Source organism: Manihot esculenta, chromosome 10 (genome assembly GCF_001659605.2).
Source record: "Manihot esculenta cultivar AM560-2 chromosome 10, M.esculenta_v8, whole genome shotgun sequence".
Classification (NCBI taxonomy): Eukaryota; Viridiplantae; Streptophyta; class Magnoliopsida; order Malpighiales; family Euphorbiaceae; genus Manihot; species Manihot esculenta.
In genome coordinates this window covers 3,692,314-3,706,336 of record NC_035170.2, presented here as the reverse complement: position 1 = coordinate 3,706,336, position 14,023 = coordinate 3,692,314, and the positions used below count along the sequence as shown (strand labels likewise).

General features: G+C 25.2%; 1 protein-coding gene and 1 non-coding gene across 2 annotated transcripts; both read left to right on the top strand.

Moving 5' to 3' along the window:
• Positions 1–949: 949 nt before the first annotated feature.
• On the top strand, positions 950–1,063 carry LOC122724965. The gene has a single exon (XR_006352415.1). It is a non-coding gene; the product is annotated as a U5 spliceosomal RNA (small nuclear RNA).
• Positions 1,064–9,596: 8,533 nt separating this feature from the next.
• LOC110623873 (glutathione S-transferase DHAR2) lies at positions 9,597–12,945 on the top strand. Its single transcript, XM_021768881.2, has 6 exons — positions 9,597–9,756; positions 9,873–9,963; positions 10,511–10,654; positions 11,294–11,411; positions 11,517–11,657; positions 12,698–12,945. The coding sequence occupies exons 1-6, from the start codon at positions 9,699–9,701 to the stop codon at positions 12,782–12,784; spliced, it is 639 nt and encodes a 212-aa protein (XP_021624573.1). The 5' UTR covers positions 9,597–9,698; the 3' UTR covers positions 12,785–12,945.
• Positions 12,946–14,023: the final 1,078 nt, after the last annotated feature.

Genomic DNA, 14,023 nt, shown 5'->3' with positions numbered 1-14,023 from the left:
AAGAAGAAGAAAAAGAAAAAGAAGAAGAAGGAGAAGAAGGAGAAGGAGAAGAAGGAGAAGAAGGAGAAGGAGAAGAAGGAGAAGAAGAAAAAAAAAAGAAGAAAAATAAGAAGGAGAAGGAGAAGAAGGAGAAGAAGGAGAAGAAGAAGAAGAAGAGAAAGAAGAAAAAAAGAAGAAAAAGAAGAAGAAGAAGAAAAAGAAGAAAGAGAAGAAAAAGAAGCAAAAGAAGAAGAAGCAGAAGCAGAAGAAGAAGCAGAAGTAGGAGGAAGAATTGATGAAGAAGAAAAGGAAGGAGGAGGAGGAGGAGGAGAAAAATAATGAAAGGTAATTTAGTTTTTTACTATATTTTTAATGGCAAAAATAGATGAAATGACTATTTTATTGACGGAGAGAAAAGATAAGTACGTTTTAATAGGTTTTTAAAAATACAGGGACTAACTTGTTAATAATGACAATATTCAGAGACTAAATTATAAATTTTCCAAATTAAAATGAGTAAATTACTATAAAACATGAAAGTTAAATAATTAAATTATTATAATTAATGGTAAATTTAAATAAAATAATTATTATATTAATAAAAAAATTAAAAATTAAGTTATTTCTTTTTAAAAGAATGGAATTATCATAACTACATTTAAATCACCCTTTCCAATTTCAGCTATTAGCCACATAAATTCTACAAATAAAATCATTTTGTTTGAAAATTTTAAGCCAACTTTTCAGAATCCAAGACAATGTCAGAATTGAAGCCTATCCTTAGTTTATAGATTTGCTAAGGGGAAAATTTTGGAGGTGGAATCGATCAGCAGCTGGGAATCGGAGAAGGAGTGATCGCTGGAAAAGTAGAAGTGCATTTGGTTTAAAAATTCCCACATCGAGAAAAAGAGAAGTGAGGGGTCAGCGAGGACCTTACAAAATGGCAAGACAAAGCAACGTTCAATCACGCAGCCGAGCGGTGAGTACAAAGCGAACTATTCTTTCGCCTTTTACTAAAGAATACCGTGTCCTCGCCGTTAGCACCGGCTTACGCTTATTTTTGGAGGGTCCTTTCCATGGAAGTGGGCCCACACAAAGCCTAGTTTAACTTTGTGAACCCTACGATATTGTAAGAAAAATTTAATATCCGATCGGACTGTCTGGCTGGTGTTTCTTTTATTTTAAAAAATCATCAAAATATCTGATAGTTTAAAAAATTTATTATTTATTCCTTGATGTTTAATACTTATTGGTTGGTAAATTTTGTAAAATTTTAATAAGTTAATAAAGAGATTAATTTTAGTAGATATTTTAAAACGTAATAGCTATTTTAAATATAATTAAACTTTTGTAGATAATTAAATCGTTTTTGGTATAATATAATATTATTTTTTAGTGATAAAATATTATTTTTTAATAATAAAAATAATTTTATATACTAAAATCATATTTTTGTAATTTTAAAAATTATTTACTGTGTTTATATATTTTTTTAACTTTTGTGTTAATTGAAATATTAATTTTAATATTTAAAATATATTATATTAAAATTTATTTTATTCTTAATAAAAATATAAAGTTTTAATTGATAAAAAAAATTTAAAATTAACTTATTTAACCCGTCGGTAAGTTTTTTTTTATATAAATTCTCTTTTTAATTTCTTAAAGAAAGATATGCTTAATAATTTATCTAGTAAAAATAAAAAAATAAGGTTAAACTTTTGATTTTAAAAATTTATTAATCAATTTTCCATTAATTCTTATCCGTTAAGTATTGAATAAAAATTTAAAATATTTTTAATGTGTTGGATCAATTAGTATTTTTTAAAACATTTTAAACATATTTTAATATATTTTATAAAATTGAAACTCTAACTATTAATAAAAATTTTTAAATTATAAAAATTAAACAGTAACTACTTAACGGTGAATTTAAATTAAAATTAAAAAAATAATTAATTAATAATTTTTTTAAATTTCACAAAAGTTATTATATATATACTTATTCACTGAAACGGTTATTAGATAAATAAATTTAATTTTTAAATTTTAATATTTAGTTTATAAATATACTTATTCATATTTATTTTGTTAATAAATAAAAATAATAATTTTATAAAATAAATAAAATATTATAGAAATTTTTATATATTTAAATTTAAAATTGTTATAAAGTATAAAAGAATAATTCATTTTAAAAAAAATTTAAATTACCTTTTATTTTTCTATTAATTAAACACAAATTTTAATATTAAAATTTCGTTTAAAAACTTAAATATTATTAAAATATGTAATTATTATTATAATTATAGATAATATTATATATATAAGATTAATAATAAAAACTATAAAAATATATTAAAAAACTAATTAATATTTTTAATAAAATTTAATTATAAAAACTATAAAAATAGCTAAAAATCATTTAAAGCTGAAAAATTATAAGATATTTTCTCAATTAATTTATAATGTTATTTAAATTTTATATTTATATTTAAAAAATTATATTTAAAATTTTAATATATTTTATTTTTTTATTTTTATTACATATATTACAGTTATATTTTCTTAAAAACATATTACAAAATTTTAAAAAATTTTCTAATGTTAAAGTTTGGTGTTTAGTTAGGAAGAAATTAAAAAAAAGATATAAAATCGTTTATGGTTTTAATTGATATAAATTTTTTTTAATTTACTGCTTATTAAATTTAAATTTTATTTTTTAAAAAACTTAAATAATATTTTATTTATTTTATAAGTTTTATAAAATTATTCTATTTATTTATAACCATATAAATTAACATAAATTATTTATAAATTAAATTATTAAAATATAATATTAAAATTATTTATTCAATAATTTAAACAACTATTATGACATTTATTAAAGATTTTATTATTTTTTTATGAGCATATAATAGTGTTAAATTTTATTATTTTTAATAATTTAAAAGATTAAATAAATTATTTTATTTGATAAAACTAAATGATTTTTAGTAAAATTTTTAAAAGTTTAAAGAGACAATTTAGCTATAAAAATCTTAATAAAATTTTTAAAGTATAGGAAAATAACTTTTATTTTTCTGTTAAAAATAGAAGGTTATTTTTTAAATTTAATTTAATTTTTTTAAATGAATATAAATCACTTCTCAAATCAATTTGTAATTTGTATATAAAATTAAATAAATATAAACGATCTGTAATCCATTTATTTTTAATTAATGAGAAAGAAAAAATAATATAATTAATTAAAAAAAGACATTATCGTATTTAATATATATAATTAAAATAAAAATATTTATTTTAAATGATTATTTTAATAATCAAATAAAACTTTAAAATCATATTTTATAAATTAACATTAATTTTGAAAATTTTAATTTAGTTCATTGACTAAAATGTAATTATTCTTAAAATTTTAATTTTATTATTTATGAAATAAAGTTTATAATATAAATGTTATTTTTCACAAATCTTTATATATGTATGAATATATGATCGCCGAAGTTGGGCTCGCGGATGATTCCGTCTATTATGTATATCTGGATCGAGTCTTGAGATATTGAGTAGGTCAGTTTAAGGGGTTTTTTGACTTCTCAGATAATTTTATTTTTTTGGACTTATCCTTATTCAGAGTGGATGCGCTTCAGCGATCATTATATATATCTGTATATATGATGAGAGGTTTTGCAACTTTCTTAAATAATGCAAACAAATGATAAATGAAGAAAATATGCAAACCATAAGAAATTTGTGGTGGAAAACCAAAACAACAAAGCTTAGAATATTTGCTTTGCTTTTCTTTGATATTTTTAAAACCCACTTTTGCAAAAGTAGTATAATTTAAGAGACCAACCCATCAATTGTAGGACCTTTTGTTTCTTTAATTTCCATTCACTATTTACCACTTATGGGTCTCTTTTTTTCATATATTTACTTAGATTCCATTTATTTATAAGAAATTAAAAATTACTTTTTTTAAAAATATTTTGTAAGCAAATATTTTCTCTTCTATTTTTTATTTGTAATATAAAAATTAAAGATATTCTTAAATACATATACGATAGTTTAAAGTTTGAAAAATAATTTTCTCTTTAAAAAAAATCATTTTTCTTGAAAATATTTTGTTTAGTGTTTCAAACGAGAAAAATGTAAATAAATTCTCCAGCAATCAAATGGAAATTTAATCTTTAATTGTGATGGGAAAAACCTTTTTTGTTTAAATGAAAAAACTTTTACAGAGAGAATAATTAAATTCTTAAATTATTGGTTAATAATAAAAATTATTAGTTTATTGATTTATTAGCAATGAAACAAACAAGATATTCGTAAGTGTACTAATTTTCATTTCTTTTACCTCAAAATTACTACGTTAAAATATTTATTATTATTATTATCATTACGTTGCAAAAAGGCAATTTTGTCACCTTATAATTATGTGTATGCTAAAAAAAAAGTTTTTTATTTTAATTAAAGGATTTAATGTATTAATGAAAATAACTTTTTCTTGTTTTGTCACAGATTATTTTCGCTAAAAATAAACTTTTAATAATTTGAATAACGTTAAGTGATTATCATAAAATAGGAGTTATATAATAAAAATTTGACAAGTGGAAGATGCAGTCTCGCTATGAAAAGTGAGATCCTGACACTTTAATATTCAAACTATCATCAAGCCTCGCCTTCCCCTAGTAGGTCGAGTCTTGATATATAATTACTGTTACTAGGTATATTTTCGCTTCGCCTGTGATCGCGGATCACCTATCCATTAGTTGGCGATGCTCATTATCAAACAGCCGACTACATCATCGTTGGGTTCTCAGAAAATTCTATATTTATCTCCATCGGGAATGATCACACAAACGAAAGTTGTTGTTCTCTAATACAAAACCTCTAAAAGAAAATATGCTTTAACCCCTTCATTTGACAAAAATAATGACAATAAAGAAAGCATACAAAAATATACAAAAACATATATTTTTTTCATTAAAAAAATTACAAAAGTCAATAAAGAGACTTGAATAAAGTCTCTATTACATCAAGAGTCTCTATTACATTAAAAATCTCTATTATATCAGAATTCTTAAATTTTATTTCATCATATCGGAGTAATGCAACTGAAAGGCCATTAGAAGAGATATCTCTCCAACTACCTTCATGGCCTTACCCTTGAAATCAATCTTACACAATCCAATCCCTCAGGGGTTGCGACACTGAAAAACCATTATAGTCGAACTGGTTGCAGTCCTCAACCAATGCATAGAGCTAAGTAGTGTGCTCACACCTTTAGAAAGACCCGTCATTAATTGCTCTTTGAAGACCATGATGATACCCTTCACACAGATTTAGTTATCCTTAAGAACAAAAAAGAAGAAATCTCCATTCCTTTCCCTCATGAGAAACTATTATAAACAAAAAAAGAAGAAAGAAGGGTTCTTATACAGCAAAGTAGCTGACAAAGCTTTGAATGCGGCACAGAAGATAAGGCGACCACATGCAAGTGAAATGGTGCTCACAACCGAGATTATGCCACGTGTCCTAAACCGGAAAAGCAAACGGCCACCTTCAAATCTAAAGAGTCAAAGACCGGTAGAGACCTCTGATGTTACATAACATCCATCAAAAATAAGCTATGAGTTATCATCATAAAACAGAGGTCACGTGGCAGGAATCTGATAAGTGGGAGACGCAATCCTGCTATGAAAAGGGAGATCTAGATACTTTAACACTCGGACTATCATCAAGACTCGCGCTCCCCTGATAGGTCGAGTCTTGATACATGGTTACCGTTACTAGGTACATTTTTCGTTTCACCTGTAATCACGAGATCGCCTATCTATTAGCGAATAATATCTATTATCAAACAATCAGCCAGATTATCGCCGAATTCTCATAAAATATTATATTTTTCTCCATCTCCTTACAATATAAAAGGGAAACGATTACAGAGATAAAACTACGTTATTCTTTAATACAAAAACTCTAAACAATTCATTATATTCTCAGCTTGTCGCGATACTGACTTCAGCGTCGAAATAACTGCCATGAACACCTACCACCACGTCATATTCTCTTTTTTGCAGATTCTAATCAATCATAGCATATTTCCATTCTGACCGCGTCATCAATTTAATCTCAGATACGTCATTAAATATTAATAATAAATAAAAATCTTTTTTAGTTTGGAATTTTTTTAATAAGTATTATTATTATTTTATATCAACCTTTTCAGTATGATTATCTTGAAATATTTTCCAGTAATTGGAATTCTGATTAATAAAGAAGAAAATTTGTCTTTTTTACTAACTATACTAACGTTTTTAAATAGTAGATATTTCATTGAAGGATTATAAATGTTACAAAATATTTTTTATTAACTTTAAATTTAGGAAGAAAAATTTTTAGATTTAGAAAATATACAGTGAGTTTTAATTTGCAGAAGTTTATAATATTGTATATGATTTTTTTTGTGATTTTTTAGGCATATATCTATAAAATAAGAAAAAAAAAGAGAATATTAAATAAATTGGTGTAATAATCTCTTCAATATTTAAATCAGTAGATATTGTATACATATTATCACTAGAGCTATTTAAATGTACTCGATATTTGTATATTTTTATTATTTTTTTATAATTTTTGCCTATTTTATATTTTTTATATGTTAAAAAATTTAATTTTTTAGTTATACTCATTTTAAATATATTAAATTTTTATTATATATTATATATTAAGAGATATTTTAAAAGGTTTTTTAAAAATAAAATAAAATAAAATTATAATAATTAATTTATATATTATTATAATTTAAAATTAAAAAGTAAATAATAATTTTAAAATAATAAAAAATAAATAAAAATTATAAAACGAAAAGGGTAATAATTATATCTAATTTATTATTTATATTTCATAAAACACTCGATTTTTATAATAAGCAAACAAGTATTGCAGTAAATTTCTTTAAAAAAAAATCTAAAGGTTTACTTTTTTTTTTTTTTTTAAAGAAAATGAGATATGGTTGATAGGCTTGTTTGAAGTTTAAATTAAATAGAATTTATATATTAATTACATGAAATTAATTTTTACGTATAAAAATGAAAAAAAAAATCTGATTTTTTTTTTTTATACAAAAGGAAAACTCTGAATGGATGTCGCTTGCAATAAAAGTGTGTCTAATATTTGGAGATGTTCATTGCATTTTTATTTTTAAATTTCGTTTATTTAAAAAAATATTTTTTTTTCATATTTTTTATATTTTAGAGTACTTAAAACAATTAGTAAATAATTTTTTTTTCAAACAATGAAACTTAAAAAAGCTAATTTTGTTTTTAATTTTTGAGAATTTTATTGATATTTAAATTACAACTATAATAATTTTCATGAAAATATTTTTTTATATATAATTTATTTCTTTTGCAAATAAATAGAGTGTAATAAGAAAATATTAAAAAAGGATGACCAATGATTGAGGGGTGACAGATTTTTAATTTTAATAATAGATTTGTAATTTTAAATTATGATATTGACTTTATAAGTTAATTTTCTTTTATTTCTCAGTTAAAAATTAATATTAAAATCTTCCTCTAACAAAATAATAAATTTGAATAATAAATCTTACTAAAATTAACAATAATAAAAGTTAATTTGTAGGAATATTTTTGAGATTTGATAAAATTTACAGAGTAATTTTTCATTAAATTTTTAGTAATAAATTAATTTTTAAATTTAATTTTCGTTTTCATTTACAAATTTAATTTAATAATAATTACATTTAAACAAATATATTTAAATAGATTTGAGAAATCTCAAATTCTAATTTTTTTAATTTTAATTTTCATTTAAAAAAAATTTTAATTTTCGTTTAATAAAATAATCATTTCGTATATAAAAAAATATTTATTATTAATTGACCATTGAATAAGAATTAAATATCTTTAAATGACTAAAATATTCTTCTAAAATATCCCTTTAAATGGTTAATTTTTTTATAATAAGAAATTATTTTATTTATATTTTAGTAATGAAAAATATTAGAAGGTTAGCATTTGAATTTTTGAAGAGGAATGAACTTATGGTTTCATCCATTATTTTTTATTTATTATTATAATAAATAATTTTAATTTTTAAAATATAAAAATAAATATTTTATAAGTATAAAAATTAAAAATTAAAAGTTAAAATTAATAATTTTAATTTTTCTTAAAAATCAAATTTATGTTCTCTAGCTATAAAAATTAAAATTTAATTCTTATATTTACCTATCATAATTGGAGTCCGTTTAAATTGATTTATATAAATATAAAGATTTTTATACTTAATTGAAAATTAAAAATTAATTTTTATATTTGCATATTGTAATTAAAATCTATCTAAATTTACTTTTTATAAGTATAAAAATTTGTATATTACAAAATATTAAATTTTATGTTTTAAAAATTAAAATTATTTATTATGATAAAGAATAAAAGAAAATAATGAATAAAATCTATAAATTTATCCTTTTTAAAATTAAAATAGTAAAATTTTTATTATTAAAATAGTAGATAAAAATTATTTTTTATTATAAAAAATATTAATTATTTAGGGAGATATTTATTTAAAAATACTTAAAGAAGTATTTTAATCATTTAAAAATATTTAATTTTTATTTATTAATTAACCGAAAATATATATTTTTTATGATTTTATTAAATAAAAATAAAATCATAAAAATTAATTTATTACTGAAAATTTAATAAAAATTAATCTATAAATTTTGTAAAACATTAGGAAGTTCCATGTAATTTGTTCATAGTAAATGAATCAAATTATTCATGAACTATTCGATATTAGATTCAATAAAAATTCGATCGAACTCAACTTAATTTTTAAACGAGCCAAATTCGAACTTAATTTTTTGGCTCGTTTGGTAAATGAGGCAAACTTGAACTCCATAATATTTGACTTGTTAAGACTCGTGAGTTCGGCTCATTTTTTAGTTCATAAACAGATTCATAAATAGACTTATAAACAGTCTCGTTAAGGTAAATTGAAATTATTATCATAAAAAAAATAAATTTAAATCCTATATATATTTTCATGAGTTGAACCTAAATTTTTTAAAATTCAATTCTATATAATTTAATTACACTATTAAATTTGTATATATTCAAATCATTAAAATTTAAAAACTCATTTTTATAAATTTATGAGTTAATTTATAAATATATTTATTTAATTAAAATTATTTTAATTTTAAATTTATTAATTTTAAATTAAAATTTATTATATATAAATAAATTAAATTAATAATAAATTATTTAAAATTAAATTCAATAAAAACTAACGCAACTCAATAAAAATTAAACTCATCCAAACTCATTTACTAAATAAATTAAATTTAAATTTTATAATATATAAATTTTAATTCAAAATGAATAAAATTTAATTACTACTCGAGCTTATTAAACTTTTTAACTTTTTAAAATTTGGCTCGGGTGGACAGGATTCGTTTCGAGGGGAGAAAAATTTCAGAAGAAGTTAAAAAGGCTTTGAGAAATAAAACGTGAGAACTTTCTGGATGTCTTTAACAATCCGAGAACGATGGATGTGTCAATATCTAACTGGCCCAGTCCGGTTCAAGTAACTAAAAAGAAAATAATAAATAAGGCCTTCACTGCTCCTTTTACTCTGCTTCATTTCATTCCCGATTGCAAGGTCCTGCAAATTTTCCCAAGAAAATGGCTTTGGAGATCTGTGTCAAGGCAGCTGTCGGTGCTCCTGATGTTATAGGAGACTGTATGCTCTATCTTCCTTTGTTTTTATTTATATATATGCTGTCGATGAGTGCGATTATTTACATGGACTTTGATCGAAATTGGCTTATTCGATCTTTCGGTCTTGTGTTTTTTCAGGCCCATTTTCCCAAAGGGCTCTCTTGACTTTGGAAGAGAAGAAACTTTCCTACAAGTTGCACCTGATCAATCTCAGTGATAAGCCTCAATGGTATCAGAATCAGCTAATCGTTGAGCCTTGAAAAGAAAAAAAATCTTAATCGATGCTTGTTTTGTGTGCGTTTAGTAGTTTATTTGTAGAGTTTGTGCAAATGGTTTTTAATTTTATGACTTTTATCTTTATATGCAATTGGGTTGTGTTTGCTTGCGTGTACACTTTGAGTCCATTTACGCGGCTGTTCTGTTCATATATTCTAAAATTTTTGAAATTGAAGTGTTGATGGTCAACTGTTGGGGGAACCAAGCAAGCAACTTGTTTTGGTGGTTCTCTTTAGGGGGAAACGTCACTCCTCACCTCAGTTCTCCCAGTTTAGGGGGAAAAGTGAAATGTTTTTCTTTTTTCCTTTTCAATTGAGAATCACTGTTTAAGTAAATTCTTAATCTATTTTAACAAAAGTAGTGAAGATCAAATCCTAGATTATTACAAAAAACAAGGTGAAAAAAGTGCACACATTAAATAGACTCGTTTAAAATATAGGTACTGTTTGAGGCTTTTGTATGTATGATTCATTAGTAGATGGGTGCTGTTGTTTTGATAGGTTTTTGGAAATAAGCCCTGAAGGGAAGGTGCCAGTGGTGAAATTTGATGACAAATGGGTTCCAGACTCTGATGTGATTGTTGGGACTTTAGAGGAGAAGTACCCTGAGCCATCTCTTGTCACCCCGCCTGAATATGCTTCTGTGTAAGCGTCCTGAATCTATCCTGGCACATTTTATCTCTCTATTTGTTTGATGTGGTAATCTGCTGAGGGGTTGGATTTTGTTCCGTTTTCCTATTGTTGGTATGCTGATTTAGTTGCAGGCAGTAAAATGTGAAAGTGATTTTCCTTGATGAAATGATGAGATGGAGATTATGATAATCTTGTTGTTTCTAAAATTTATTTTACTAATTTTAATATGTGGATCTGTTTCTTATTATTTGCTTAATTATGTGGTTCTTTCTATATCGATTATGAAATGATGAGATAGAGATTATGATAATCTTATTGTTTCTAAAATTTATTTTACTAATTTTAATATGTGGATCTGTTTCTTATTATTTGCTTAATTATGTGGTTCTTTCTATATCGATTACCATTTTCTCACAAACCTTGAAGAAACTATCTTGTTACCTGGAGAATAAAAGTTAAATATGAAGAACTTCTCTACCTCTCTATCTTTGTATGCGAGATTTTATTAGGACATGCCTTATGTGAAACAAATAGATGTTTATCTTTGCTAATTTCATATTTGTATATGTGCATATGTAGTTGCAATTACTTTGAATTTAAGGTTTCCCTGTATCCTTAAGTTTTCAATCCATCTGTTATGTGAGACTGCAGAGGTTCAAAGATATTCCCATCTTTTGTCAAATTCTTGAAGAGCAAGGATGCCAATGATGGATCTGAACAGGCTTTGCTCGGGGAATTGGAGGCATTGGAAGAGCATCTTAAGGCACATGTATAAATAAACTTGAAACACAAACATAAAATTAATAGATGAATTTGATCCTTGTGTATCTTTTGTTAAGGAAATAAAGATTGATTTGTTGGAGCACTGAATCAGGGTCCATTTATTGCTGGGGAAAAGATCACTGCTGTAGACTTGAGCTTGGCACCAAAGTTGTACCATCTTGAGATTGCTCTTGGCCATTTTAAGAAGTGGAAGGTCCCTGAAAACTTGCCTCACGTCCACAAGTACATGGAGGTATGTGGCTGTTGTCACATAAGTTGTTATATATATATATATATATATATTTGTTGCTGATTTTCATTAAAACAAATTGAATGGTTCTACAAATAGGTATAATTCAGTTTTGGCAAGTGTTGATTCTGCTTGCTGTATTTATTCCTTTGCAAATGGCAATCTGACGAACATTTTAGTGTATTGGTTTGATGAAGTTAGGCCATCAAGTTGAATAGTTTTTGTTGTTAAAGCTTGCAGTCAACTTTTAGGAACATGTATCAATTGGTCCAATGGAGGCATTTTATTTTATTATCTATTGACAGGAGAATATGCAGTAGGTGCAATTTCTATGCTAATGTTCTAGTTTGTTTGGAAATTTGTTGCTTGTCAATGGGGTGTTATCACTTATGATCCACAATTGCCTTGCTAAGCTATTCTTGGAATTTGCTTTTCTAAAGGACTGATAATTCCTTGGAGTGTCAACCCCACTAGGTAGACATCCCAAGTTTGATTATTTCTTGCATTGCCTATTACTTGATGTCATTGTCTTATGGGGAGACCTTGAGCAATGCTCCTTGAAATGCGTCCTGTGGGATTTTACTTCCTTAAATTTGTCTCGTAGATTATGAAAAACTAGTGATGCAGTGATGGTATGTCTATATACTTTATAGTTTATACCCTTTTCTAATGTACCCTGCGCATCAAATGCAAAAATTGGTAGTTAAACATGAATGGAGATAATGGCTTGTATTTCTTAAATAAGGTCCAATTAATGTGAAATATGGCTAGTTGGTTTCACTATTTCACCATTGGATTACTATTTTCCTCGCAGTTGAGTGATTGATATATAATGAGAAACAGGTCGCTGCGTTGAATACTGTGTTAAATTACATTATAGATGAATTTTTAGCTATATCTTGGAATCAAACCTTGTGCATGTGCACGCGCCTATTGGGATGTGCATTTTGAATCACGTAATACTCTTTGCGTATGAAGGGTTACAGGTTCAGAACTTGTAAGTTGGAATTGAAAATGATAGAAATCTGAAATGTTGTTTGCAGTTGCTCTTCTCCAGGGAATCATTTCAGAAGACAAAGGCTGCAAAGGAACATGTGATTTTAGGGTGGGAGCCTAAGGTCAATGCATGAAGAAATTGTAAGTTATGAATAATGGTGAAACTCTTGGCATGAAATGCAGTTGAGACTCCAGAACTATGTATCAGTTCAGACATTTAGAACAGACATATGTATTCTGGTGGTCTGTTGCTTTCTGTAATCAAAATAATCAACTAAAGTAGTTTTTGCTATAATACTAATTTGCAATAACTGGCCTTTGCTTCTTATTTTTTCTTTTGCTAGTAGTTATGCAAGTCTTGTTGAAGAATGGTTGTTGTCCATGTTGCTGAGGCAACAGTCTATAGTTCTCCAGAGAAAAATAAAAACACATGGATCAGTTGGGGTTCATTAAGGAACCCAAATAATAACCATTTTGAATCGAAATGCTTACGAACCTGTGATTCCAGCCTAAAATCAATCGATGGCTGCGTCTTTTTTTTTATTTTTATTTTAATTATAATTTTTGAATACTTTATATGTATCATCAAATAAAGTTTAAAGTAATATGAAGTATTTTAAATAAAATTCAAAGTCGGAAATGTATATTCGCTGTCGCACAATGGGTGATAATGAAGAAGGCATTCTTACCTTTCGGCCTCCGTATCTGCATGTTGAGTTTTTTTTTCCTTGTGGAACCTTCAATTTTTCGCTTAAGACGTCAGTCCGTCCGGCGATGGAGATGGGAGAATCCTTGAAAGCTTCCTCCCTATTGTTGGCCTCTTTTTCTCTGGGTTCCCCTTCATCGATTCGGACAATGATGGGTGTTAAGAGTTTGATGGTAGAAGTCCCCTTCTACTTTTGTTTGGAATCTAGTCTCATTGTTCCCTCATGCTCCGGTATTGCATGTAGTTTTCTTGGATGTTTAATGTCGTTTTCTTAAGTATGTTGTTGCTGGCTTGCCGTCTGGTTTTATCTCCCCTGATATTCAGTTAGTTTGGTTTTTAAAAATGGAGCTTCTTCCGACCAGTTTATTGGTGACAGGAACTCTGGATTTTCAGGAATGGTGGAGTAACAAAATGAAAATAATTACTATTCTTAATTAAAATGTAAGTTAACATTTACTTAATCTATTTAATTTTATTTAATATTTTTATAATAATTGAAGGATAAAGTTTGACAAAAAATAAATTTTGATATTTTTATCTTTTATAATTCCTTCTCTACTACAATGTCGTGAACAATTGCATACTATCTCATATATATAAAAAAATGGGCTGATGAGAGAAAGGGCAACAATAACTGATATCAGACTACTGGCCCTTGGAGCAAGCT